Here is a 25,714-nt window from a genome sequence, read left to right as displayed (position 1 = left end):
AGGGCGTCGTTTCCTCTTTGATATAAAAATACTGGTCACGTTTCGGCTTTCGTGTTCATGATTTAGGACGAGTAGTTGCTGCCGATAGTTACTGAATTCTTTTTCGTATTGCTCGAATCACGATCGCATATACCGTGGTTTGCCCAATTAAGTAACTTGAATGGTCCAATGCCATCAAAGATCAAATATAGAATTTCGGAGAGGAGGTTTCAGTAGTAGTAGTAGTAATAATAAACGTTTATTGAGCTAAAAGGGACAGGAGGAAGACTGGAAGTGGTCAGCGTCGTATGTTTAGGATGTCTCGAGCCCACGCCGATTCCGCGACCCGGTCGACCAGAGCTTGTGGTTGCTTCGGAGCCAAGCTGGTCAGCGCAGACTCCCACTGCTCAGATGATGGGTTGGGGAAGGGTTTAGGGTTGCCTGGGCATGAGTGCACCCAGTGGTAAGTAGTGAGAGGTACATGGCAAGCGTGGCAGTCGTGTTGGAAGAGTGATGGAGAAATGTGGGAGAGAACCGTGTGGCTGAAGTAAGTACAGGTCTGTAGCCAGCGCCAGATATGAGCCTGTTGGTTACTGGGAGTAAAGTGGGACGGAGGAGCTCTCAGTTAAAAGCACAATAATGTAAACGTAAATTCGCGTTAGATTGATTCCGAAATCTCTATAACATAGGCCGTGCACCCAAACTAAGCGTAAACATTTATAAGCTAAAAGATTACTGAATACAAAACAATAACCTCACCACCATTAGCAATCACCACTTGCCATTGCAGTTGAACTAGGGTAACTTTATATATTTATTTATGAACAGACTAGGTGGGGACGAATGTTATAGGCTTATGAATTAACGATTTGAAATGAACTCAGAAATATTGACATAATAAAAAAATAAAGAAATGCCGTAGTCAATGCTTGTTCCAGCAAGTTGAAAAGGGTATGACTAGCGGCTTTGGCTCGCTCCAAACGGTTGACGACACATTGAACTCAAATTACTAACGACAACAAAATACCGAACAGAACTCAACTTTAACGGCACGGCGAATTGTATCGAAGTACGCCGAAGATATACAGCCTTACACTGGTGTAAAAAATTGCCGCAGCTTCAACTAGTGGTGCTAGGCTTGAGAAACAGCAAATCTGGCGGCCCCTCTCCCTTCGTCGGAGACCCGGCTGTTGCAGCAAACATATATTTCCGAACTTGCCACTGCAAGGTCTCCATGACTGGCAGGCCCGGGTGGGTTTAAAAAGTCCGCAAGCTTTCACATCTCTCACAAGGTGGACCACGTTAGCACTCGCGGGAACCTGCGGCAACCTGCTTCACGAACTCGGCGTGAACTGGCGGAGAGAAGTGCACGCGAGAGGTCACGCCACGAACGTTTGGCAGAGTGTCCTCGAAGGTCGAGCTGACCGACGCCCGACGCTCCTTACAAGACGCTCGGTATTTTTCCTCGGTATTTTTTCGCAAGCTCCTCACGTGTCGCAAGCCCACGCGCAAGTCTGGACAACGACGCTGTACACGAGCCTTTATACTATGTGTTGCGCAGTGACGTCACGGCTTGATGGGCGCCGGTGAGGCTCGGCGGTACCATGTTTAGGCTAGTGAAGCGAGTGCAAAGCTAAGCACAGCTGCGCCAGGGGTTGCTATGCAACGTGAGGAGACGTCATCGCTCCGCGAGATTTGTTGGCGCGACGGACGCATGACGCTCGGATTAAACAGCTTTGCTGTTCAAAGATTTCAGAAATGAATTAACGGTAATTGCAATAGAACCATCTACTGTAGCTCATTTAGATTACGATAACGAAGCGCCACACTTTTTTCATTGGCGTTTGATCAGCTTTACGGTATAATTTACGTCATTAATCACTGATTTAGGGAGGGTTTCAGTGTCGGGATTACTTCTTGTCACCAATTATCCTTTTTATCGACACTTGGCCCATCAATCGGGATTTACTTGTTATAAATGTAGCCCAAGGTCCTTTTAGGATGCAATGTTTAAGCCTTGAACAAGCGTGAAAAAAGTTCTGAGAACACCATGAACTCTCAATGGCCTTTCTTGATCCGGAGAAGCTTATGACCGAGTGCTAGCGCAACAAATTCTTAAAAGCTTTCAATAAAAAAAAACGCACGTGAGCTACCAGAAATGTACAGATATGCGACAAGCGTTCGCAGTTCCTTTTGTGAAACAGGGACCTTTGAGGCAGCACTGGTGCTCCACCAAGGATCAAGGCTAAGCCCCCCCCCTTCTAACTCAGTTGTGGATGTTAACATGGGCAGGTAAAGGAAGTTACTTGGCGCAAGCTGTATGCAGACACACTTTGTCTGGAAGCAATTCTGTAGAACGCCGAGCAAGTAGCTGAAGATAAAATACCAATACTCGAAGAAACGTATTTGAAACTGAGTTGAAGCAAAGTACAACATAAGGATTGACATAAAGGTACCCCTAAATGGGGTCATGTCCTGCTTGTCGGCTTGCCAGTAAAGAGGAGGAGACCAAGCTTTCAATAACCTTAGTTAGGGTTTTACGAAATGAAAGAAGTGACAAATAAAAGCCTACGGTAAAATCAAAGCACAACAGCAGAAATGAACAGAAATTTCACATGAAGCCAAGAGGCCAGGTTTGCGGGACAGTAACAAGGCCAGCGATGCTATACGGAACCAGATCCCTCCACATCGTGTCGTCCCACATCGAAAGTATGAAAATATCTGGGATGAGGATGGTGAGATGAGGATTGGGAGTAGAGAGGAAAGGAAATTGTTTTTCACGACGGCATTGAAGAAGTAGCGAAAGTAACAGACGGTGAGCGTAGATTGAGGCGGTCCGGCATCGCAATCAGGAGAGTCGACTACCCTATCGAAGAGCTAACAAAGTTGCTCTGAGTAAAAGACAGGAGGGCTAGGGGACGACCAAAAGAAGTTGATGGAACTATTGAGGAGTGCGATGGACAGCCAATTGCTCTCAAGACGGTGTGACGATTGCTCACACAAGAGATGGCATTTATCTGATAGAACCAACGCCTCCAAGAAACGGGTGACGCGGCACGCAGGAGAAGTGCAGGTGGACGAACGAATGGACGCCCCTTTATTTTTTCGCAAGAAAACCGTTGCCTTCAGAACCACATGTGAAGACCATGAAACAAGCGTTCTTAAAGTGGCTCCTGTACACTTACGTGACCTTAGCCCGATCGAGAAAGGCGTGCGCATTCGGGCATCTGTTCGTGCCATCGTGGTAAAGTGCCTATGCTTTTGTATATATATACATATATATATATATATATATATATATATATATATATATATATATATATATATATATATATATATATATATATATATATATATATATATATATATATATATATATATATATATATATATATATATATATAACAGGTAGGATAGCTATACCCCCAAAATAAATTTTTCCTCGTGGCGACTGGGCGCACGTACATCCTTTGAATATTTTACTGAACGCGCTTTTGCCGCGAAGTGAAAGCAAGCACACAAAAAAATGCCGAAATTGAACGCCTGTTTTCGACAGGGCAATGCAAACGGCAGACTTTAAAGGTAACAACACCGTTTTGTTCAAGCGGGAAAGGTTATTGTATTATACATAGTTTTGTTATTATACCAACCCTAGTTGTATCATTCTTCAAGAAATACAAAATTCAGCAGGACTCAGAATATGATCATGACTTAGCGAGTTTTTGAACTTTGGACCAGAGGGAGGTTATATCAATTTTTAAGCTAATTTATTCGTTTTTCTGGCTTCTTTCTGTGAGTACGAAAACGGCAACGCGACTCTTCTTGAGGATTCGGCGAATTGGTGTTTCCATCTTATACGTGATACGGCAGTGAGTAGTGTAGGGAAGGGAAATGATTCCTTACATTTCACGTTTCGTCATTGCCTGCATTCGTTGGACCATGACAGTTTCCGCTGCTGTGATCGCCCCTGGCTGCCATTGCCTGCAGGACGTTGTGTAAGGCCTCAGTCGAAAAAAAGCGACACCACCTTGCCCGGAAAACGAAGAAACAGAAAGATCGGAAAAGAAAAATTAGCCGGATATCTGCTCCTTTCGTTGCAAGTGTCGACCGAAGACGATAGTCGACTGGCGCCCGTGGCAAGCAAATGTCTCCCTTCTCTTTCCTGCTCACCTCTCATGCTGTTCCTCTCCCGCATCGTTCCTCCCAAGATAACACGCTAGAGGTCTGCTCAAGTCAATTTAAATTTACCGCGTCCCACTGCTCCAAGTCGGGTGCCTCGATGCCAGCGCTGCCGTACTGCAGAGACACGCGTGAATCGAGGCACCCTACTACAATGTTTATAGAACCACGTTTCCCTACTCCAAGAGCGTTACGAGCGGAACGTGGAATCTATCTAGTGGGACCTTTCGTTACTGTTGCTGTTGGATTTGTTAAATGCCGCCAGGTAGCGCGGGCAACAGCAGGCGATGGCTTTTTGCAGTTGATATAGTATTTTATTTGCTATCGCAAAAACCAAGCATCCGTCTATTGTTTAATAAAGGAACACTGCAAATATCACTCATGTATTGATTTTATGTCTTATATTTGCGCAATGTCTTGTTCTTGTTCAAAAATGTTGACACGTATAAACATTAACACCGGACTTAGACGTTTAGATTTCGCTGTGGGTATATAAGACTATTGCGCAGTTCCTGTTTCACTTTGGCCGAGTGGCTGACTAGAGTCAGAGACACACAGACAGACAGACAGACAGACAGACGAAAATTTCTGCGTTTAAGTAGCCCAAGAAAGTCTATCGTCTTTAACAATTCGAGAAACATTTCTGATCATTCTGAGTGTAAACATGAGTTCACGCTGTACTGACAGGCTGAAAGCGGTCACAATGTCGCTGGGATTGGAAGGAATTGGAAACTTCGTTTCAGTTACTTTGATGGGTCTACACGAACCAATTTATACCGTGACAGCACGTGAAACGCGTCAAAAGCAAGTCAGTTTCGACCTTAATTTCGTCTTCTTTTTAAGTTCGAGGGGAAGGATAGCAAGGTATTTTCTGGGGGAATGTCCCAGCCGCAGGCACAGGGCCCGCGATAAGGCGCTGATAAAACAAAAAGGTTAATTTCTATTCCGAATGAAATGCTGAAAACATAGTGGCAAGGAGGTGCACTCACGCAAACCGTGAACCTGACGTGGACAGCTGCACGGTTTTGCGATTAAAACGTCACTCCAGACTCAGATTTTTTTTCCCTAATAGTTACTGGTCGCTCTACTTTCCCACCTCCTTGAGTCTGCCGCCACATGTGAAGTCGTCTTTCCACAATCGCTACTCATCCAGGCCGGTCACAGAGCGATTCGCTATGACGGCCCACCACTGGGCATGCGTAGCCCGCGTCGTATTACACCCGGCAGACATGAGGCCGTATTCTCGGCTATTACCAGATCGTCGCCCTCTTTTGAAATGCCTGTACGGATCACATTATCGGTTCCGTCTCGAAAGACGAAAGCGAATCGGAAACGATCTTTGCGACCCCGTCACTGCATAGTCGCGCCCAGGCAAAGTCTAGCGCTAGGGCCCGCGATTACGCTTCAATGCGCTCTGGGAATAAGCGCGAAAGGAGACGACACGTAGAAGAGCACACACAGGACGGCGCGTATTTTTTCCGATGTCTTTTTTTGTTGCGCTTATTCTCCCAATGTATCACCAACTCGCCCATATTTCAATTGTGCTTCAATGCGGCCGGCTTCGGCTGCAGCGCGGCTTCGTCGCCACTTATCAAATGCCGTCGTTAGCGGCCGCCACTTCCCAGTCGCGCCTGTCTTGTTATCAGCAGGGCTGCGACGAGAGCGTAGCAAATCGGTCCGTCGGGCACGCACGAGAAGGAAGTTGTGCTGCACCCCGCAAAACAACCAACGAGGGGTTCACGTTCAGTGCCCCACACTTATAAACACGGATTAATTAACGTGTAGGAATCGGAACAGTCTCTAGACTTGTGCCTTGCCCATCCGGATGCACTGAAGGTGAGTACGTGCCCTTGGGTGTTTTCCACGCCGATTCGATTCCGCCGTCCGGCCCTCCCACGTATAGTTGCGCTTTCATGAGCTTGAAGAAGCGGTTGCGCGTGTAACTTGTGTCACTCGGTTTTTTCTGCACCGCGAGGGAGAATGATGAAACCCTTCCGGCGCGTAATGTTTCACCTCTTACTCGCTACACCAGAGCGGTGTGACACAAGCCAGTGCCTGTCAGCGCTTGTGTTTTCGCCTTTCTGTCGTCCTTGTTGCTTCGCGCTCTAAGTTTTACGAAATATGCACAAATTTGACCAACAGTGGGTTCTCTTTCATTGCTTGACAGAAGGAAGGCATACCTCATTGCGCTCGTCCTGTTGTCTTCCCTATGTGTGTCGTCCTTCTGTTAAATCCTCATGGCTTTTCAAGATGCCTTATTAAGCGAATAAATTGGAGTAATGTAGTTTGGGGTAGGGGGGAGGGGCTTTGAGTGCGACCGATAACTTTCCGTTTGCTAAATCACAAGACGCTGCAAAGCGCTTCCCATCACTGACTTTTGTCATTGAAGGGGGTATACTTTCGTAGTAGCGCGGAGTGCCGTTCATTACATAGCTTAAATGAATGTCAAATTCCCGATTTTATTTTTCGAGTAGCGACAGAGCTTGCATCTACACGCATTTCAGTTTCGTGCTCTTTTGTCTGTGCCGCATATTTGCCATTCCGCCCCCGGTCGCACCCGCAAGTAGAATCGTGTATCGTGCGCTATGTAATACTGGCCGCTGATAAGAAGCCCTGCTGTCAGGAGGCTCTAAATGGTCGATTCCTCCCCTTCATGCCCTTGAACGCATTGTGCGGGTACGGACAATTTTCGCATCCGAGTCCCGGATTCTTTTCATGCATGCACCATGTGCCTAGAAATCTCTGCCCGCGTGGTTTATACCCGGTGTGTAGCAATCCCAACCCGACTGTAACGGCAGGGGTGATATATGCGGCGCGCTCTGATAGACGTTCCCAATATGGCGCACCGTGAGTGCTGCGATGACTCATGCCGTCGTGACCGCCGAGACGCGTGTTTGCGTTGTAGTGCTTAGCACTTAGCTTAGCCCGCCCCAGCCTCCGCAATCGGGCAATTCGCGAGGCTACTTTTCTTTGATAAAAAATAAAACTTGTGGTATAAATATATGGTAGCGAGGTAAATGAACAGACGTGACAGGCCATCAAACCGTCGGGGTATGCGCCCACACTCGGGGATATGCGTCAAAGAGGTCAGGGAAGACGATGAACCCCAAGAGGTGCATGCGCCAGAAAACGAGCTTGGCGGTCGCAACGCTCGATCCTGCGTTCCCATCGGCTTCACCCTGCGAATAAACTACCTCAACCAGCTACTGGCGCATCGGCTGTCTTCTTGACTATATATATATATATATATATATATATATATATATATATATATATATATATATACAGTAGAATCTCGATAAACCGAAATCGCTTAAACGGAACAGTTGCCTGGAATTTGGTTGGTTTTGTATTCAGATAACGTAAAAAAACTCTCGGTAATCGGAACTAAAATTTCCGCATCCACGTGTAAACGGAACCAGAAATGGAACTTCTTGTGGAATCCACTGGCATGAGAATCAGCTTTTTACGGTTCGGGCTGTTTCTTTCTTGTTTTTTTTTCCTCCATGCTTTTTTAGCCTTGTTGGCCTCGTAAGCCTCGTCTCGTAAGTGGTTAGCCGTGTTAGCGCAACGAATGCAACATCGCAGTTCTTGTTCCAGTCGTTCGGTCTCTATTCTAGACGCCGAGGCTACAGGGCTCACCTCCTGTCGCCTCGTTCGTGCCATCGTTGTGCTATTCGTCCTTCATTACCACGTTGCCGTCTTCTAAATTCGGTGGCTCGTAAGCACTCGCGAAGTTGAGGCCTCTAGCCTCCGTGAAGATGCAGTTGCAAGGACTCAAACAAAAATAATTGACGCGTTTTGTAGTGCACAGCGACTCATTGTTGCCAAATAAACTTTGTGAATGCTGTGCCTACGCTTCTTGTAGTTTTCTTGCTTTCTGGAAACTATCAGCTACAGTCACTTTTTAGTGGTTAGAGTTCCATGAAATGCCCTTAGAAGTGTGTACGCACATAAATTTGCACCTTAGAACATCTCTCTCAGTAAACAGAACTCCTGTTAAACGGGACTAATTTTCACGGTCCCTTGAAGTTACGTTTATCGAGAGTCTACTCTATAAATATATATATATATATATATATATATATATATATCAGGATGTCGATTCGGCGGTATTTTTGAACTGAATCCGAACCCGTGCCGTTATTTTTTTAGCCCGCTGAACGCAAACTGGAACTGCACCGAAAAAAATAATGGTTTCCGGTTCACGCCGAAACGATTCGACCCCCCCCCCCCCTCGCTTCTTGATAATACGCGTTCAATGTCATTCAGGGCTTTTCTCGTTCACTGGAGATCAACTCCGTCGCCTCTCACGCACCTTTCCCCTTCAGAGCGGTCGCAACACTATCAGCGCTCTATACATGGTGGCAACATTATGAAAGCTATGCCCGGCAGCGTTTCAATGGTATGCTGCTGCTGGTCGTGCGTGCAGAGTGCGAGGCTCGATAAGACACACTTTCGGTATCCCGTAGGCGATATGAAAGCGACTTTGCCCTTCCATCGCTGCCACGGTACACATGATGCAAGATAGATGCACTGCGAAAGGTTATAAAGCCGATACCGTAAAGTTCCTCCCTGTTGCATTTCATAATTTGCTCAAAGAGGTTCCACACAAGAAGTGTAAGTACTTGACAAGCGTGACTCGCAGGAGTGATTCAGTGGCTGAGCCACTGATGAAGACGTATGTTCGATTGCCGCCCCCGGCTGCTGCTTTCGTGATGTTGACGAAAACTAAAAACGTGTGTATATTTCGACGCTGCTTAAAGATTCCCAGCTGCTCAAAATTTTCCTGCCACCCTGCATTATACGTTGCACCTCGTAGCCATAGCTTCGGGGCGCCAAACGCGGAACAGTTTTTACAAATCGACCAGAATTAGGGGAACTTTCCTTCACAGTTTTTACAAATGTGTTCCCGCGGAAAACCAGAAGAAACACCGTATCACTCAGGTATAAATTATGCCACATACTGTTCATACAGGCAGCGTCGCCTGTGTAATCCTTGTCAAAGGCGTGGGCGAACAATGGCCAAACAGCCAGTCTCCTGTTGCTCTCTCATACCCTCTCCCGCTCCGTAGCTTTCCTTAGTTGATCACCATGTACGCGCACAGCGGACAAGTGTCGACCGGCCATTTGCCCTCTTACGTTGACGTGAGAACTTTGTTAGAAACCATTCTATTATGTCCCCGTCACACAGCCAACAAGATCATATCTTGTGATTTACAGCTACAATACTACACAATCCGACATGTTTCTGTTTCTGGAGAATATGATAGTACAACATTGAAGATTTTTGAAAGCTTAGAAAAATCCAAGACGGAGTTTTTACACGTGTTTCAAAATTAGAGCAAAATTTCTGAATTGCATGCAATGCAGAGAATTTTTCAAATAACTCATTTATTCTACGTAAACTAGGATTCGGACAAGAAATGAAGGGAATTCCGCAGAAATTCAGAGAATTGTCTACTAATGCGTAGTATTCTTATGCCGTTTGTGTTGAGTGTGAGTTTTTAGAATCAGTTTTTGGTTTTTCTAAATCCTTTCCAACCACTTATCTCCATTTACGCTATCATAACGATTCCCTGTGAAAAATTCGCGAAATCTGCATTACTGTGGAACTGCAGGGCGTTATACGGATTGCCATTTTCCGCAATTGCTTAATATATTTCGTATTTTTTAGTTCTTAAAAATTTCGTTCTACCAATTATCTCCATGTACACTGTTATAACGACTACATTTGGAACTTCCGGGAAATATGGCTTATTGTGGAAATGCAGGGCTTTGCACGGTTAGCCATTTTCCGTAATTTTTTTATATTGTACTTATTTTTTTAGTGTTTCATAATTTCTTTGTACCAATTATCTTGTTTACGCTAATACAATGGTTGTAGGTGAAATTTCCGCAAAATATGCATTGTTGAAATGTAGGTTCTTATATGGTTTGCCATTTTCCGATTTTTTGCATTTTTTGTTGTTTATTTTTTTCTTCAAAATTTTGTTCGACAAATTACCTTCATTTACGCTATTATAACGACTACAGGCGGAACTTTCTCGAATCTGCTCCATTGTGAAAATGCAGGGCGTTACACGGTTCGCCATTTCCCGGAAATATTTTATATTTTTCTTAAAATTTAATTTGTGAAAATTTCTTTCCACCAATTATTTCCATTTACGCTATTATAACAATTTCGGGGGAAACTATCGCGAAATCTGCATTATTGTGCAAATGCCACGTGTTTTCCGTTATTTCTAATATTTTTATTTTTTAGTTTCTTAAAATTTTGTCCGACCAATTATCTCCATTTAGAATAATATAACGATTCTATTTGGAAATTCCCCTAAATCTGCATTTTTGTCGAAATGCAGGGCGTTACACCGTGCGCCAGTTCTCGTAATAATTTTATATTTTTCTTATTTTTTTAGTTTTTCAAAATTTCGTGCGACCAGTTATCTCTATTTACGCCATTGTAGCCATTAAGGGCGAAACTTCCGCGATATCTGCATTTTGGCAGAAATCCAGGGCGTTACACGGTCCTGGCTGTAGGGTACTCGGCAAAGAATCGACGCATCAAAATTATGGGTAAATAATACAAAGAAATAATTCCAAGGAGACGCCGAAGGCACGAGCCCCTAAGGTGCTTTGCCACTAAAAAAGGGCATTTCTGCATGGCACGCGCGTTAAGCTTTTCTGCGTGCCACGTGTTTTAAAGTCGGCTTTTTGTGCAACAGGTTAGTTTTCAGGTAAAGCCAGACGCACAAAACGCGAGCCAGTAGCGGGTGTTCTGTTGCAACGCTGGTTCAAACGTGCGGACATGAGCAGCGGTAGCGCATTGGGCAGCTACGTTGCTGACCCGGGTTCAAGTCCCTTGGGATCACGCTCGTGTTTCAGATGCGGAGCATCTTATAGTCTGGGCATGTCCCGCGTCGGCGTCCGCAGTCTCACTGCGCATGCGCAACTCTCCTCCTTCCCTCTCTCCCACAGCTGCGCGATACTCCCGCCACTTCTTCTCTCGTACCAGCTGCGTGCACTTCGCTCTCGCTTCTCCCGCGTTCTCGCTTCTGATTTCGCGGCGCATGCTCGGCGCTTGCGCATCTCTCCTCCTCTCGTCTCCTCTCCTTTAACCTTGAATGTAAATCGGGTAGCGCGCTGCGCGCGTTCAGTTCAGCCAGGGGGATGAAACTCTGCCGTTTTTCTGTCCCGTGACTGCAGCGATCCTAACGTTTGGGGGCTGTACTACATACGTGCATAAATGAACGTTGTTGCTGCATTTTATATTTATTACCAGGTTACTTATTAATTACGGAGTTTTGAATATGCAAGTGAACTTAAAAGTTGCCGTTCTAGACTGCGAAAATACGAGCGCCACCCGGAGTGGAAAACCGGAATCGCGCCTTTTTGCTTCGCACCGCAGAAAAGGGGCGTTTCTTGTCGCGCCCACAGGTATGCTGCGATCCACGGTGTTCCGAGGGCCGTTTTTACCACCGTGAAGTTTGTTTCATCGAAACAGACGCATGAATGGATTCGCGCCGTCATCACAGATTGTGCTGTACTGAGTGGTGTCAAAATTCTTCACGCCAGGCCACATGAAATTCTTTTGGATCCCGGCGGACGAAAGGTACGATCTGCATGCTGCTCCTTTCGCTTTTCTACGTTTGCACGACATAGCAGGATGCGGTTGCAGCAGTAGATTTATAATTGAAGTGAGCGTACACGCGCACTATTTATTTTTTACATTCTGATTGTTTTTTTTCCCTCTTGAATTACGCATGAAATGCGTGGCAGAGCATCTGCCAATTAATCCAATGACTACATTAGCTACACACGTTTGTTTATACGTGCGCTATTGATTTAATGCGTTTCGATTCTGCGTTTTGTATTTTAGCGCAAGTGAATGCACGGTATGCAGCAAAATGTATATGAGGCAACATATACAATAACTAATGCAACAGTGTGAGCTTATCTGCACTTGTTTTATTATCTTTTGATTGCCTGCGTTTAGCATGTTTTCGTAGCATGCGTTGTTGTTATTGTATTATTAATTTTATTGCGATTATTATAAATATTATCACTATTATTGTTGTCGTTATTATTATCAGCCTATTTATGTCCACAGCTGGAGGAAGGCATCTCCCATACACTTTTGACTTAAAGGGTGGGTCCATATAGGTTCATATCGGGTTGTTAGCGCAATGTTAACTAAGTAGTGACTACATTAATTATTTTATTGCGTTTCGATTGTGTGTTCCGCATTTTGTCTCCACGTGAATCCACGGCACATAGCAGAATGAATTGGTAGCAATCAATATACAAACTAAGCAATTGCTGTATATGTTTATAATACAATCATAACTATAATTCCACCACTTATAATTTATAATTTCCGCTTCAGTTCCGTGCTTCGAGTTTCAGCTTTCAGTACTGGAACGATATATTCACAAGAACAGAGTCACAGCTATAAGCCGATAAATAATGAGACAATGGAGGTTTAACGTGTTCTAGAAATTTATTACAGGTTTTTAAATAAGGTGTTAATAACCGGTTTACTGCAGGGCCCGAGAAACACCTGAGGGATACTTAGCGCGCGAAAGTATATATGCCTTAATAATAGCTTAGAAATCCTGGTGTGGGATGGCTGCTTTCGTCTGGAGTAATATATTTTGGATTAGGAGGAAGGGTGGATCGTTTCCACCGAACACTGTAATCGCACAGATAAAAAAACGTATCCGTGTATCTTAATAATAGAGGCTGATTTTAATTTAAAATTTGCCTTTACGATTGGCGTTGTCACAATTCGTCTTTGTAGCCAAAATCAATTTAAGAAAGGAAGATTCCTAATATATCAGATAACGTTTATTTCGAATACAGATGCCACAACGATTTCACTCAAAACTATCGTATGTGCGCTTGAAAGCAGCAATAAAGCTAGTATTCATTATAACCCAAATATGCACACGTTCTTGTTGATGTTCCAGATCTCGCATTTGGCTCCAGTGTGCGAGAAGGCAGGACCTGGCTCATTTACCACCTCGTCAGACCTACAGCAGCTACCGGCTGTGTCCTGCCCATTTCACCAGCAGAGACTACGCGGACCTTGGGCAGATATGCACTGGCTGGATACCTAGTTATTAGCATGCTGCCATGGGCCACACACTTTTGTATGCAACTAAAAGCGTAAAAAATCCAAGTTGTGTTTTTACTGTACGAATGGTACATTTAAGCAATAAACATAAAAAAACTGTGCTCTTTATTCCTGTCTGGATTGTGTGTACTAATAAACCAAAACAACGTCGTACTTAGAATAAGAGGTGCAAAAAGAAGTGGACGCGCAAAAGTTCATCAATCAGAACGAAACAATTGCCCTTTTGATAATGTGGTGGGTTGCGCAACAGGAACAAGGTCGTGCGCTGGCCATCTGAATGCCTTTTGATTTGGTTCTAAATCACCCCCCCCCCCCCCCCCCTCGGCTTTTCAGTCCTCATCAAGATGGCGTCTCCTAATGCATGTCTGCAACGCGCCGCCATGTTTTTAGTACCGCCCCCAAACACCAGGAGTTTATCCGGCGCTGCGAGCGAATATCGCGTCCCATGCAAGGTATAGGAAGTTTCACTCCCCTGGTTCAGCGCTTGCTGCGGTTGACTCCACTTCACTCCGTTCTTCCGATGAAGTGTGATGGAAGCAACAGTCCCGTCAGTTAGTGGGTTGGCGCAAGCAAGCGTCAGCACCACCCCACAAACTGGGAAACACAACGGAACCCCGAGATGCTCCGCATCTACTCAGCGTTCCCTTCGGGAAGATGGGGCTAATTTTTTAAAGACCGTAGTCCTTCTTCGGCTTCTTGAGCCAACCAATGGGACACGTAGAATAATACAGAACACCTTAGCACCGATTTCATTATATATAAAGGCAGCTTTTTGATGCTGTTGAACCTAAAGCCCAAATCGTCATGTAGCCCTGATTGCCTAACGCGTTTCTTCGCCGCTGTGCCGGATTACTTGCACATTTGCTTGTTATCATCCTTCGGTTGTCTTTTTCTCGTCGTGCTGTACCGTATAACTGGCCGGTCGCTCGTGTTGTCGCGGTATATAAAAAAGGTTATCGGTAGGAAATAGAAAATTATCGTCCGATATCGCTCACACGCAAATCTTGCAACCTGTAGAAGCCTTGTATTGGAAACTTCACGATTATACTTCTCGAAGATGATAATAATATTTTAATAATAATATTTTAACAGCGTTTCAGCACTGTTTTCGTAAAGGCTTCTCGACCACCATGCACCCAACTTGTTTCTACCGTTCGTGCACTCGCGTCAATTCTCGATAAATCTGGCCAAACTGATATACTAGTCTTGAACTTCAGTAAAATTTTTGACCGGCTCTCCCATTCTGGTTTTATATAAAAACTTAACAAATTAAACTTCCCTTCCAACCTAGTTACATGAATATCACCCTATTTAAAACTGCGGAAATCGTCGATGTAGACGGGCTCTATTCTGACTGCCTTCCAGTCAACTCAGGGGTCCCGCAAGGAAGCGTTCTATGGCTGTTGCTTGCCGTCATATGCATCAATGGTCTTAGGACGTGCATTGATGAGAAAGTCATCATAAGTTTGTTTGCCGATGATTGCTTAGTTTACAAGGAAATTAAAAATAACAATGACCATGATATGTTAAGTGATAGTATTAGCGCTATTTGCAACTGGTGCGATAGGCGGTACATGAAACTTATTCTTGATAAGAGAGTTCATGCGCGTTACTAACAAAAAATGGGTTTTTGAATACTGACACTGTGTAAATGACTGTTTAATTTGTCTACCTGAAAGCCTTTGTTTCTCGGACGTAACACTGACCAGTCAATTAACATGGTCCAAATGCATTGATGCTGTCTGCGCATCTGTTTGTGGGGGATGCACAGACCTGTATCTCGTGGTAGCGTTTCAAGTTCAGCAGTAACAAGTTTTGCGCTGGCAGTGGAACGCGGGAAAACTGAATTGACTTTAGAAAACCTCCTGTGCATTTATCCTGGGAGGATGGAAAGGGAGTGGCACAGCATGAGAGGTGGCCAGAGGAGAGGAGAGGCGCTGACGTGGCAAGGGCGGCAAACGAACATCGTCTTTCAACGACATTTGCAGTGAAGCGAGCAGATACGTGGCCATTTTTTATTTACTATTTAGAGCGGGGGCCACTGTTTCCGTAACGCTAGCATTGGACCTTCTACGGTTTTCCAAACGTTTGTCCACCACCTAAAGCGCTTTCCTTGCATCATATCTACAAAATGGCAGGAACTTTTTGCCTCCGCTTTACTGCAATGTTGCGGGGAGGGGGACGACGACACATATGTTGAATGAAGACGCGATGCATATTCGGTCAGAAATCGTAAGAACAGCCTCCTGAGAGTTAGCAAATATATTTGACACTGCTGTTTGCACGTAATTTGATTTAGTTTAACCGAGGTCTTCAAGAAGATTGGAAAAATATTTGTTCCGGATGTTACAAATACAGCTAGCTGCAAAAATGGCCTGTGGTTTATTTTAAACTTGTCGTTGTTTATGAAAGAGCAGAGAGGCCATATTAATTAAATGTTCACGCTAATCTATCGATAAAAAAGTAACTTGTTGCTTGCCCTGTCCGCGTATTTTACGTGTATTTTGTACCTTGTTTAGTGCGAATTTTCTGCAACGGTGGTTTGCAGATTCCTTTAAGATAGCACTGCAATCGATGCACTCATGTGTAGCGTAACGTTGCAGATTTTTGTGCCAGTTATACATCGTTGCCGATAAACCTGACACAGGAACAAGAGACGTCAAGCAGACAGTCGAAGCGAAACGTGTCACTTGTTATCATGATTATTTTAATGCTGAATTCACTGGCAGACGATCTGTACCTGCCCAAGCACAAAATAGATGGCAAGAAAAACTCCCGCCAATGTCGATTACCGAGTTCCAAGTTGTCCGTTTCCAAATTGCGGTACGTTTCATGCTGCATTTTTCAAGAAGAGCAACATGACGGAAGTTTTGAGAGGGCAGCTAAGAAGTGCAAACTTGAGCTTATTTTCTCATCCCTGTGGGGAAATGATCCAGCTTCCCTGGCCTACTTGTGAAAAAGAAAGTGGCTTTTCATGCTTATATATTACTAATACACCTCGAATGTCTCCTTCCCTGAAAACGAAAAAGAAATCGCCCGTCTGTCGAGATATTGGCGCATGTTAGAGGTGTCTAGGAGGTCCAAATTATTGCGGAGCCCCGCATTATGCCTGATACCTAGGTGTTCCTTTGGTACGTGAAACTCAAATTTAAAATTAAAAAATTCTATCCACACTTCCCTTTAGTGCCTTGCGAGGTGGAGCATGGCATCACAAATAGAAATTACAGCAACACTAATTTCTAGCTACCAACATAAAACGACCCGTTAAATGCTGCCTTGTGCGTTTCAGATACGTTGGCAAATTCGTACATAACGTGTCGTCGCAACACTTCCGCCGTCAAGATTTGCCTCCTTCCAAATTGTCAAAAGACAAAACGTGCCGTTGTCGTCAGGTTCTACCAACTCCAGTGGCTGTTGTCGCCTAGTATGATGGTGTATATTTTCGGTCAAATTAATAATGCTTATTACTTAATCCGCTATTTTCGGCTCTTGATCTGTGCCTAAAGTTTCCCACTAAATTATTTTTTCCGCGCAGGTCGTCGGCAACACTTGCGAAATGGAGCGTGTGGTGTGCCGATGGCGCAACTGCGGGGTAATTTTGTTCCCGGCGGAGGGAAGAAAATTCGTCGTTTGCGGCAACTGTCGCCACGTGACTTGTCGCTCCTGCGATGCGTGCCACGAGGGCACTAACTGCGAAACGTTCCGGACCCAGAGTATGATGCTGCTTACAGACACCCCAGTTCGCGCCTCCGGCGACGTCCGTGCTTGTGCAGATGCACAAGCCTCTCTACCACCGCTGCGTTCACAGCAGACTCCATCTCCGAGGACATCACTGGCGGGTGCCTCTCCTGGGATTACATCGGCACAAGCGAGTCCGAGGAAAGAGGCACGAAGTCCCGTTACCCCAAATCCTCCAGTCAAGGTATAAACAAAGACACTGGAACGGAACTGATCAATTTCTTCGCTGATTGAGATCTGGTATAAAATGACAGACACCAATATGTTCCATTACAATCACCTTTGTGCACATTACAAATATTCTACTTTGCTTCGCACAATGCGTTGATTTTAGTCATCTGACAAAAGTCATTATGGTCTTGGAAGTTAAAAATTGCGAAGGGTAGATGCAAGTAATGCGATTGCTTAGCGCTGCGCAGCCTCTTTTCCTTCATTTTATCAAAATAAATTAGGCGAGATTATCAAAAATCATCGTTACAATTTCCAATGGTAATTATTAAACAGCCAACGCTGTCCCACGTTCTCGAACTGGTAACTCTGTTGTTGTACAATTACTGTGGCATAGTGTACCTCGTTCCTGCTTCTGGCACTGTCAGTGCTTGTGAAGAAGTACAACCTTCTCTACCACGATTTCGTTGACAGCAGTCCCCATCTTCGAGGGCTTCGTTGGGGGGTGCCTCTCCGGGGATTACACCAGCACAAGAGAGTCCGAGGAAAGAGGCACGAAGTCCCGTTACCCCAAATCCTCCAGTCAAGGTATAACCGAAGATACTCGAACTGAACTGATCAATTTCTTCGCTGATTGAGATCTGGTATAAAATGACAGACACCAATATGTTCTATTACAATCACCTGTGTGCACATTGCAAGTATTTCACTTTGCTTCGCACACTGCCTTGATTTTAGTAATCAGACAAAAGCCATTATAGCCTTGTAAGTTAAAAAATGCAGAAGGCTATATGCACGTAATGCGATTGTTTAGCGCCGACCAGCCTATTTTCCTTCCTTTTTTCAAAATTAATACAGCCAGATTATAAAAAATCATCGTTACAATTTTCACCGGTTATTATCAAACAGCCAACGCTGTCCCACGCTCTCACTGGCAACTCTGTTCTTGTACATTTACTGTGGTATAGTCTACTTCGTTCCTGCATCTGGCACTGTCAGTGCTGGTGAGGAAGTACAAGCTTCTTCTCTCTACTACGATTTCGTTCACAGCAGTCCCCGTATCCGAGAGCTTCATTGGCGGGGGCCTCTCCGGGGATTACACCTGCACAAGCGAGTCCAAGGAAACAGGCACGAAGTCCCGTTGCCCCAAATCCTCCAGTAAAGGTATAAACAAAGACACTGAAACTGAACTGATCAATTTCTTCGCTGATTGAGATTTGGTATAAAGTGACAGACAGAAATATCTTCTACAATCACATGTCTGCGGATTGCAAATATTTCACTTTGTTTCGCACGCTGCCTTGATTTTAGTTGTCTGACAAAAGCCATTATCGCCTTGTAAGTTAAAAAATACAGAAGGCTAGATGCACGTAATGAGATCCTTTAGCGCCGAGCAGCCTATTTTCCTTCCTTTTTTCAAAATTAATACAGCCAGATTATAAAAATAATCGTTGCAATTTTCACCGGTTCTTACGAAATAGCCAACGCTGTCCCACGTTCTCTCACTGGTAACTGTTCTTGTACATTTACTGTGGTATAGTCTACTTAGTTCTTGCTTCTGGTACTGTCAGTGCTGGTGAGTAAGTACAAGCTTCTTTCTCTACCACCATTTCGTTCCCAGCAGTCCCCCTCTCCGAGGGCTTCACTGGGGGGCGCCTCTCCGGGGATGGCAGCGCCACCAACGAGTGTGGGCGGAGAGACACGGAGCCCGGTATCCCCAGTCAAGGTATAAACGCAGACTTAGATAATATCCCGTATTCAATTTCTTCACACTGCTTCCGTTGCTTAAGCTGTTGCCTGCTCCGAATAAATTAGCACAATTTATCATAAATTATCACTACAATTGTCCCTAGTTATTTGGCACCAGTCAACTCTGTCCCAATTTCTCTCAGTGGTAACTCCGTTCTTCTAATTCTACTGTGGTATAGGTTGTATTCACTGGTGTGGCACGCATGCAGACAACCATGTGTGTGCGCCGTCCCTTGTTACGTCGGGCTCCGCGGGATTGTGGTACTTGTCCGTGCTAAGCACATGATTTGTTTTTCACGTTTTAAACACTACCCAACCGAACGCAAAGTAGTGCCTCGACTCCATTGTGAGTGCAATTAATAACATCTCTGTTGACACTACCGTTTAGTATCGGGTTTAAACTGAGCAGACGACGCACGTCGGGGCTTTTTTTTTCTGCGGCGTGCTGCCGCTGTGGCACAAGCCGCGCCATGTCCGTGGCGCTTCGGCCATGTCCGTGGCCGTTTCCGATGTTGCCAAACGAAGAAATTGGCAACTAAACTCCTCGGTGAATGCCATCTATAGTTTTCTTATAAACCTGGTGTAGCAAGCAAGGCGCCTTTGCCAGGTTAACCTCACCGGCACCATTGAACACCATTCTCTCCATCTCATCTCCGTTCGTGCGTCCGGCTTGCGAGGAAGTACAAGCCTGCCTTCAACCATTTCGTTTACAGCACACCGCATCTCCGAGTGCTTCATTGGCGGCTGGCTCTCCGGCAAGGACAGCGACAGAAACGAGTCCAAAGAAAGAGGCCCGCAGTCCTGTTACCCCAGCCAAACCGAATTCTCCAGTCAAGGTACAAAAGCAGCTACAGGAACTGCACTCATTAAATTTCTTTGTTCGGCGAGATTGGGCAGAAAATGACTAATGCCGATGTCCTTGTACAATCATCTATGTGCATATTACAAATCTTTGCGTGTGCTTCGCGCGCTGCGTTATTTCAAGCCATGCGAAGGAATTTGTTTTGGAAGTCGAAATTTGCTGAAGGGCGGACGCATAAAGCGCAATTTTGACGCGGGCGTTGTTTAGCTCATGCCTCTTCTAAGATAAATTAGCACAAACTAAGGTAAATTATCTTTGTAATTGTAATGAACTATTACGCAACATTCAATGCTGTCTTTATTTCTCTTGCTGGCAACTCCATTCTTCTACTGGCCGCGGTGGCTCAGTGGCTATGGCGATGCGCTGCTGAGCACGAGGACGCAGGTTCGATTCCCGGCCGCGGCGGCCGCTTTTCTGATGCAGGCCAAAATAAAAAACGCCCGTGTGTACGAGCTTTCTGCGCACTTTAGATTTCCTCAGGTGGTCAAAATTAATCCGGAGCCCTCCACTACGGCGCGCCGCATCGTCTGCGTTGCGTCGGCGCGTTCAACCCTACAATCAAATCAAGATCCGTTCTTCTAGCTTTAATGTGATATATTGTTTCATATAGAGCTAGGTTTAAAAAACTAAAACCCCCTTTTCTAAGGGAAAGATCGTTAAAACGTGACTCTTCCTCCCATGCAACCTATGTCAAAGTCAGAACAAAATCCAAATTGCTTCGACTTTGTCGAAATAGCGCAATCTTATAGGCGTCAGCTTCATAACGCCACGCTAGACACCCAGGTTCGATTCCGATCATGGGAAGAGCTTTTTTTTCTTGACATGCTTGTGTAAATTTCGCTGCTTTCCTGTAGTGCGTTTTGCGTGACGAACGACGCCATCGGTGAGGCATTTCTTAGAAAGCTTCGCTTTATAAATTAGCAGCCATTCCCGCTTGTGAAGGTTGGTGACCAGTGAATCGGTATAAAATACACACCATACACATGGTGGGAGAATGCATACTTGTATATTTTCTCGTTATTTGGAAATGGTAAGGACTACAGCTTTGTGATTTCTCAATAAAACTTGGTAGGGCTTTAGTTTTATCTTAGCAGCGAACAATGGGCCTTTTTCGCGTAATGCGCATGTACTGAAATCAGGCGGGAATTCTGGGAATTCTGCAAATTCACTGTGGACTAATTATGTTGAGTAAATAAAATCTGGCGTCGTGATAGTTTTCTTAGCGGCCATTTATATAATTGCTGTTATGAAAGTTTCTATGAAACCAGAAATACAGCTGTTTTCTGTAACCATACCACTATGTAGATGTCCACGTATTGAGAGCAGACGGTAATTCTGTAACGTTTACAGCTTCAACGGAACTAACTACTTACGACTACTAAATTAAACTTGGAGCAAGGATAGAGTCGCCTTAACGTATAAGTTTTGTTGGGAAAGTTTTGATAGAACGAGTTACAGCCGTTTTCAAGTGAAGGGTGCGGTACAGTTGCTTTTTTGCAATTTGTTTTGCCGCCTCAAATTTGTTGGCGGACACAAAAATACACAGAACCTTGGCTATAAGCAGATTTGCTGTAAAACAAGCAGCGGGATTGCGGCGTGGCCATGATTAACAGCCTACATATTAGCTAAAGCGGACAGTGATGTAAAAACCGAACTGATGGGATAGGACTGCATTGTTCCGTGATCCTAGCCGTAGTGAAGTGGTTAAAAAACCAACTTGTACACAAAATATCCTCAAACAGAGGCATGGGTTTAGGGCTCTGGAAAGTTGGGGAATTTCTGCTACATGCACCGGTCTATTCGTCGTTGCAGCCTTCTATTGTGTTCCCATCACTCGTATCTTCCAGCAGTAGAAAATGGTGTTTACCACAAAATTTTGTCATCGTAACTCGCCTTCTAAACCTCGGCATTCTCTATTGTTCACTTTTTTCCCACCCGCATGGTATACCTGCTGCCTGTAATCTGCTTCCAATACTTTTTTTTAGACAAAACTCCTATCAGATGACTACAGATTGTTGCTGAGGGGGGGCCGCGGCTACTATCATGGCTCCATGCAGATACATTGCACTTCATACGATGGCAATGAAGCGGCGACTAAAGTCAGACGGGCTACCCAATGCCGGCATCAATTTTAGGAAGTCAGGCTGAGAAGCACAGAGTTTGTCACTGTGTCACTTTCTCTGTGTCACTTTCTAATATTTTGTTTGTAGAACAATGTGTTCATTCCTTGAGAAAGGGCGAGTGCCCATTCCCAAGTTTTCCACTGACCTACTCTTTTCCTCTACCTTTGTGTTAGTCTGCCATCACAATCGTGAATTGTGTTGTTCCATTATGTGTTGCTGACTCGGAAGTCTTCATGGGAGCTATCTGTGGGCTCATCATCGGATCTATCTTTTGGGCGTAGGCTAGTACCATCTTTAACTTGTGTCGCTTGTTTAACTTGATCACAACCGTCGCGACTCTCTCGCTAATGTTGAAAATCTCCTCCACGTTTCCTGCTATTTCTCTGTGGAGTAAAAATCCCACCACGTGTTCTTGCTTCTCCTGGGGTCCTCTGCAGCACAGAATATGCCTGCTATTGAGCTCCGTGAAGCCTTCTCCTGTTCTTATAACTTCGCTTACCCCTATGATATCTCCCTTAACGTCCTAGAGCTCGTCTAGCAGTACAGCTAAGCTTCCCTCGCTAGACAGAGTGCGTGTGTTGAACGTTGCCATGGTCAAGTTCCAATGGCGGCTTGTCCGGACCCAGAGATTCTTAGCACCCTCTGCTGTATCGCTGTTCTGGCCGCCGCCGTGGACAGGTGATCTACAGCTGCTGGGAACTGAGTGCCGCGAGTTGGGTTGGTCAATCATAGGAGACGGGGGCGAACTACCACACCAGGGTGGACGGATCCTACTGTGGTGAGGGAGTGCTGTTAGTGTCCCATAGAGCCTTCCTAGCATTGCCTACAGTTGATTCTCGTTAATACGAATTCAACGGGAACCGAAAAAGAAGCTTCGAATTTACCGAACTTCCATTCAAACAGAAAGAACAAGAATAGTATTGCCGTTAGTCCGCAAGACTGCTTCCTTCTTGATTTTGTTCAGAATCGCGACTTTCGTTGGCAGTTTGAGCGTGCGACGCGGTTTGCCCTGGTAGTTCAGAGTTATCGCTAAATTGAAAGCCCGAAGCGTCGACTACGCTAATTGCTCACACGGAGATGTGCGCAACAAAGAAGGTTGATGACCTAAAAAATAGAGGAAGCGGTAATACGCTGGCGCGAGTCTCAACTGACCTGCCACTTTGCGCTGTGCGTTGTCTCAGTTGCGATGACACCGACAGTGCAGAGCATGACGGAGTTTTGGCACTTGAAAATTTTTGTATTTTATCGCGAGGTGATGGTGACCTCGATGCTTTTTATTCGAAATAACTTCAATTTAACTGACATATTGGGTTTTAGCTGCGAATTATTGTGCAATTCCTTCTATTGAATTGCATGTAAAATTGCCAAGACCGGAACATCACTTCCATTCTCCGAAAATTTCAATTAGGCGACTTTATCGAGAATCGACGGTATCTAGTTTAGCCTCTCACGTATGCGGGGGGGGGGGGGGGGGGCATATGCGGGCTTATGCGGGGGAGGGGGGGGGTTGAAAAGGGGCAACTACCCCCTCCGAACCGACACAAGCACAATTGCCCTTTCCCCCCACTTTCGCTCTCTCCCCCCTAAAGCAACGGGTTTGCCCCCCTCAACACAAAATCCTGCCGACGCTCGTGTACGGTGTGATGGTTGCTTCCGGTCTAGGCAGCACTCTATACCTGGGATATTCTGACAGCCAGAAAAAGAAATAAAAGCAAATAAAACGTCGAGTGGATCTTCTTATACAGAATATGTTCGTATTCTATTCGGCCAGCAAAAAAACCAAATGTTCCTTGTCGCTTCTTGTACTTGGCCGGCTTCGCATTCTCCTCAGAAAATTGCGGTTGTTTTGCACGTATCGTCTTTTGGAGTCAGACTCGGAGCGATGAAATGCTGAGTGAGTGCACAAATAAAGAGCTGCCGGGATTGTTGACCCGGAGCAAAACAAGCGTACGTGTATCGCTTTAAGAAGGTAATCACTAGGCGGTGCTTGTCGTTTCTCGTACACGGGCGGCGTCCAGTCTGAAAGAAAAGAAACTGATGAATAGCCCGTAACCTTTAAACCTTCTCTACGGTCTTGGAGCAAGAATAAGCTTCGCAAGTGGGCCAAAAAAGTGTAGTTGAAGCTGTGGCTGAATAAGCAAATACACGACTAAGAAGCCGCACTGGGCGACTGTGGTAACTCACACTTCGAATACAACAAGGCGGTTTTCAAGTGGCAGCAACCCTCAACTACAGTGGTGAACGGAAGGAAGAAAAGCAGACGTGAAAGTTGACATGGCTTCTAACATAAACTCGCGCGTTCGCCGCACGCATTATATTAGGGAAAAACGCAAGTTTCCACGCTGAATAACTGCTCTTTCCAGCTTGCTGTCGTGAACAAAAGTTATGTCTCGGCGCTTGCCACTTTAGCTGGTGTGACTGCAAGCAGAAGCTTATGTTTAAGACGCCCAACGCAGTAGACAAATATACGGGCATAAAGTTGTAATAATGTCACCTCAGTACATTTGCCGAAAGTTTGATGCAGATGTCGCGAAATATGTTGCTGGATTACTTGGCCCTCCTTGACGATAGATTGCGGCGCGATGGAGAGACATTTTAAGGGCACCATTGATACAAAGTACAAGTTTGGTAAATTAAAAAGAGCGCTCTTTCTGGATAAAAAGGATAAAATTTAAACGCAAACATTGAACAAGCAATCTAGATATCGAGAAAAACTGATGGAGCAGTAGCGACTTAGCAGCCACATTCTAGGCTTCTCCTCGTGAAGTCGCAGGAACTTGTTGGTGTGATTAGTGGCTGCCCCACAAAGCTTTCACCAAAAAACGGCTCATTTCGCAGTGGTGCACCAACTTCCTTTTAATCTTACCACTTAAATGCTAACATGTACCAGACATACAGACAGGCCTTTACAGTGTTTCAACGTTACGTTAGTGATGATGTTGTGAAGAACAAACTTAGAATTTTTTAAAATATTTATTTTTAGGCAAAAACTTTCATTGGCTGGGATACAAATGAGTGTGTTACCAAAGACTAGTCCGTTTAATATAAACAGTATTGTATTTTGTCATTAGGATCCATTTAACCACAGGTGTATGTTCCAATCCGAATGCAGACACAATGACATCGCCTGAACTATACCGTGACTGTTTACATTCGGGGTGTAGAACGCTGGATTGTATGTTTGCAGCCACCCGCTGTACAACTGTCTCCTGGCGCTGCGTTTAGACAACCAACTTGGAAGCGAATGACGGTGCGCAGACCGCAAAAGACAGCACTGTGCGCTAAAGATGGCTGCGGCTTCTGGGTCTCGGTTGATGTGGATGAGACGGAACTGCCCTGCTACAAGTGCCGCAACACTACTTGCCTTCTATGCAAGGCCATACATCGAGACCTTACGTGCGAGGACTATCAAAAGCAGGCAAGCACACGGGAGCACACTTAAATTCCACTCAAACTGGGGAATAGTTACCGCCTATTCAAGGGATTTGTAGAATGCGTTCCCATTGGTCGGTAGCCGGATGTCCCAGGCCATTTTTATGTGATGGAGTTTAGCTTTAGTCATAAGGGGCCATACCTTCACGGGATCCTTTTAACAGCCGAAAACTTCTCCGGTTCCCATCGTTGTTACTTGTTGGGAGAAAGTTTTCTTTTGATTGCTGGCAGTGATGGTTAGATATGGGTGTTTTGTACGTGATGGAGGAATAAGATAAAGTACGAAAGCTTCTCCAGTTACTCTGCAACGCTCTTCCTCTGCTCTCTCGCTCCTCTAGTGATTTATTG

At 45.0% G+C, this 25,714-nt stretch overlaps 1 protein-coding gene across 24 annotated transcripts in view; it reads left to right on the top strand.

The window, feature by feature from the left end:
• Window positions 1-5,574: 5,574 nt before the first annotated feature.
• The window catches only part of LOC144145839 (uncharacterized), an 80,216-nt gene continuing 60,076 nt past the window's right edge, over window positions 5,575-25,714 (top strand). The window contains exons 1-7 of one of the 24 annotated variants that reach the window (XM_077677613.1): window positions 5,580-5,994; window positions 16,830-17,216; window positions 17,675-17,788; window positions 18,251-18,364; window positions 18,825-18,926; window positions 19,666-19,785; window positions 25,122-25,352. In XM_077677613.1, the coding sequence (XP_077533739.1) occupies window positions 16,851-17,216; window positions 17,675-17,788; window positions 18,251-18,364; window positions 18,825-18,926; window positions 19,666-19,785; window positions 25,122-25,352 (1,047 nt within the window). In that variant the 5' untranslated portion in view covers window positions 5,580-5,994; window positions 16,830-16,850. Of the gene's footprint in view, window positions 5,995-16,829; window positions 17,217-17,674; window positions 17,789-18,250; window positions 18,365-18,821; window positions 18,927-19,662; window positions 19,786-25,121; window positions 25,353-25,714 lie in introns of all 24 variants that reach the window. The other 23 variants (XM_077677610.1, XM_077677611.1, XM_077677612.1 and 20 more) reach the window with 23 other exon arrangements.

Source organism: Haemaphysalis longicornis, unplaced genomic scaffold (assembly GCF_048455015.1).
Source record: "Haemaphysalis longicornis isolate Haplotype H1 unplaced genomic scaffold, Haemaphysalis longicornis Haplotype H1 scaffold_7, whole genome shotgun sequence".
In the NCBI taxonomy this organism is placed as follows: Eukaryota; Metazoa; Arthropoda; class Arachnida; order Ixodida; family Ixodidae; genus Haemaphysalis; species Haemaphysalis longicornis.
Note: the sequence above shows the minus strand (reverse complement) of the source record. Positions and strands in the feature narration are given on the sequence as shown.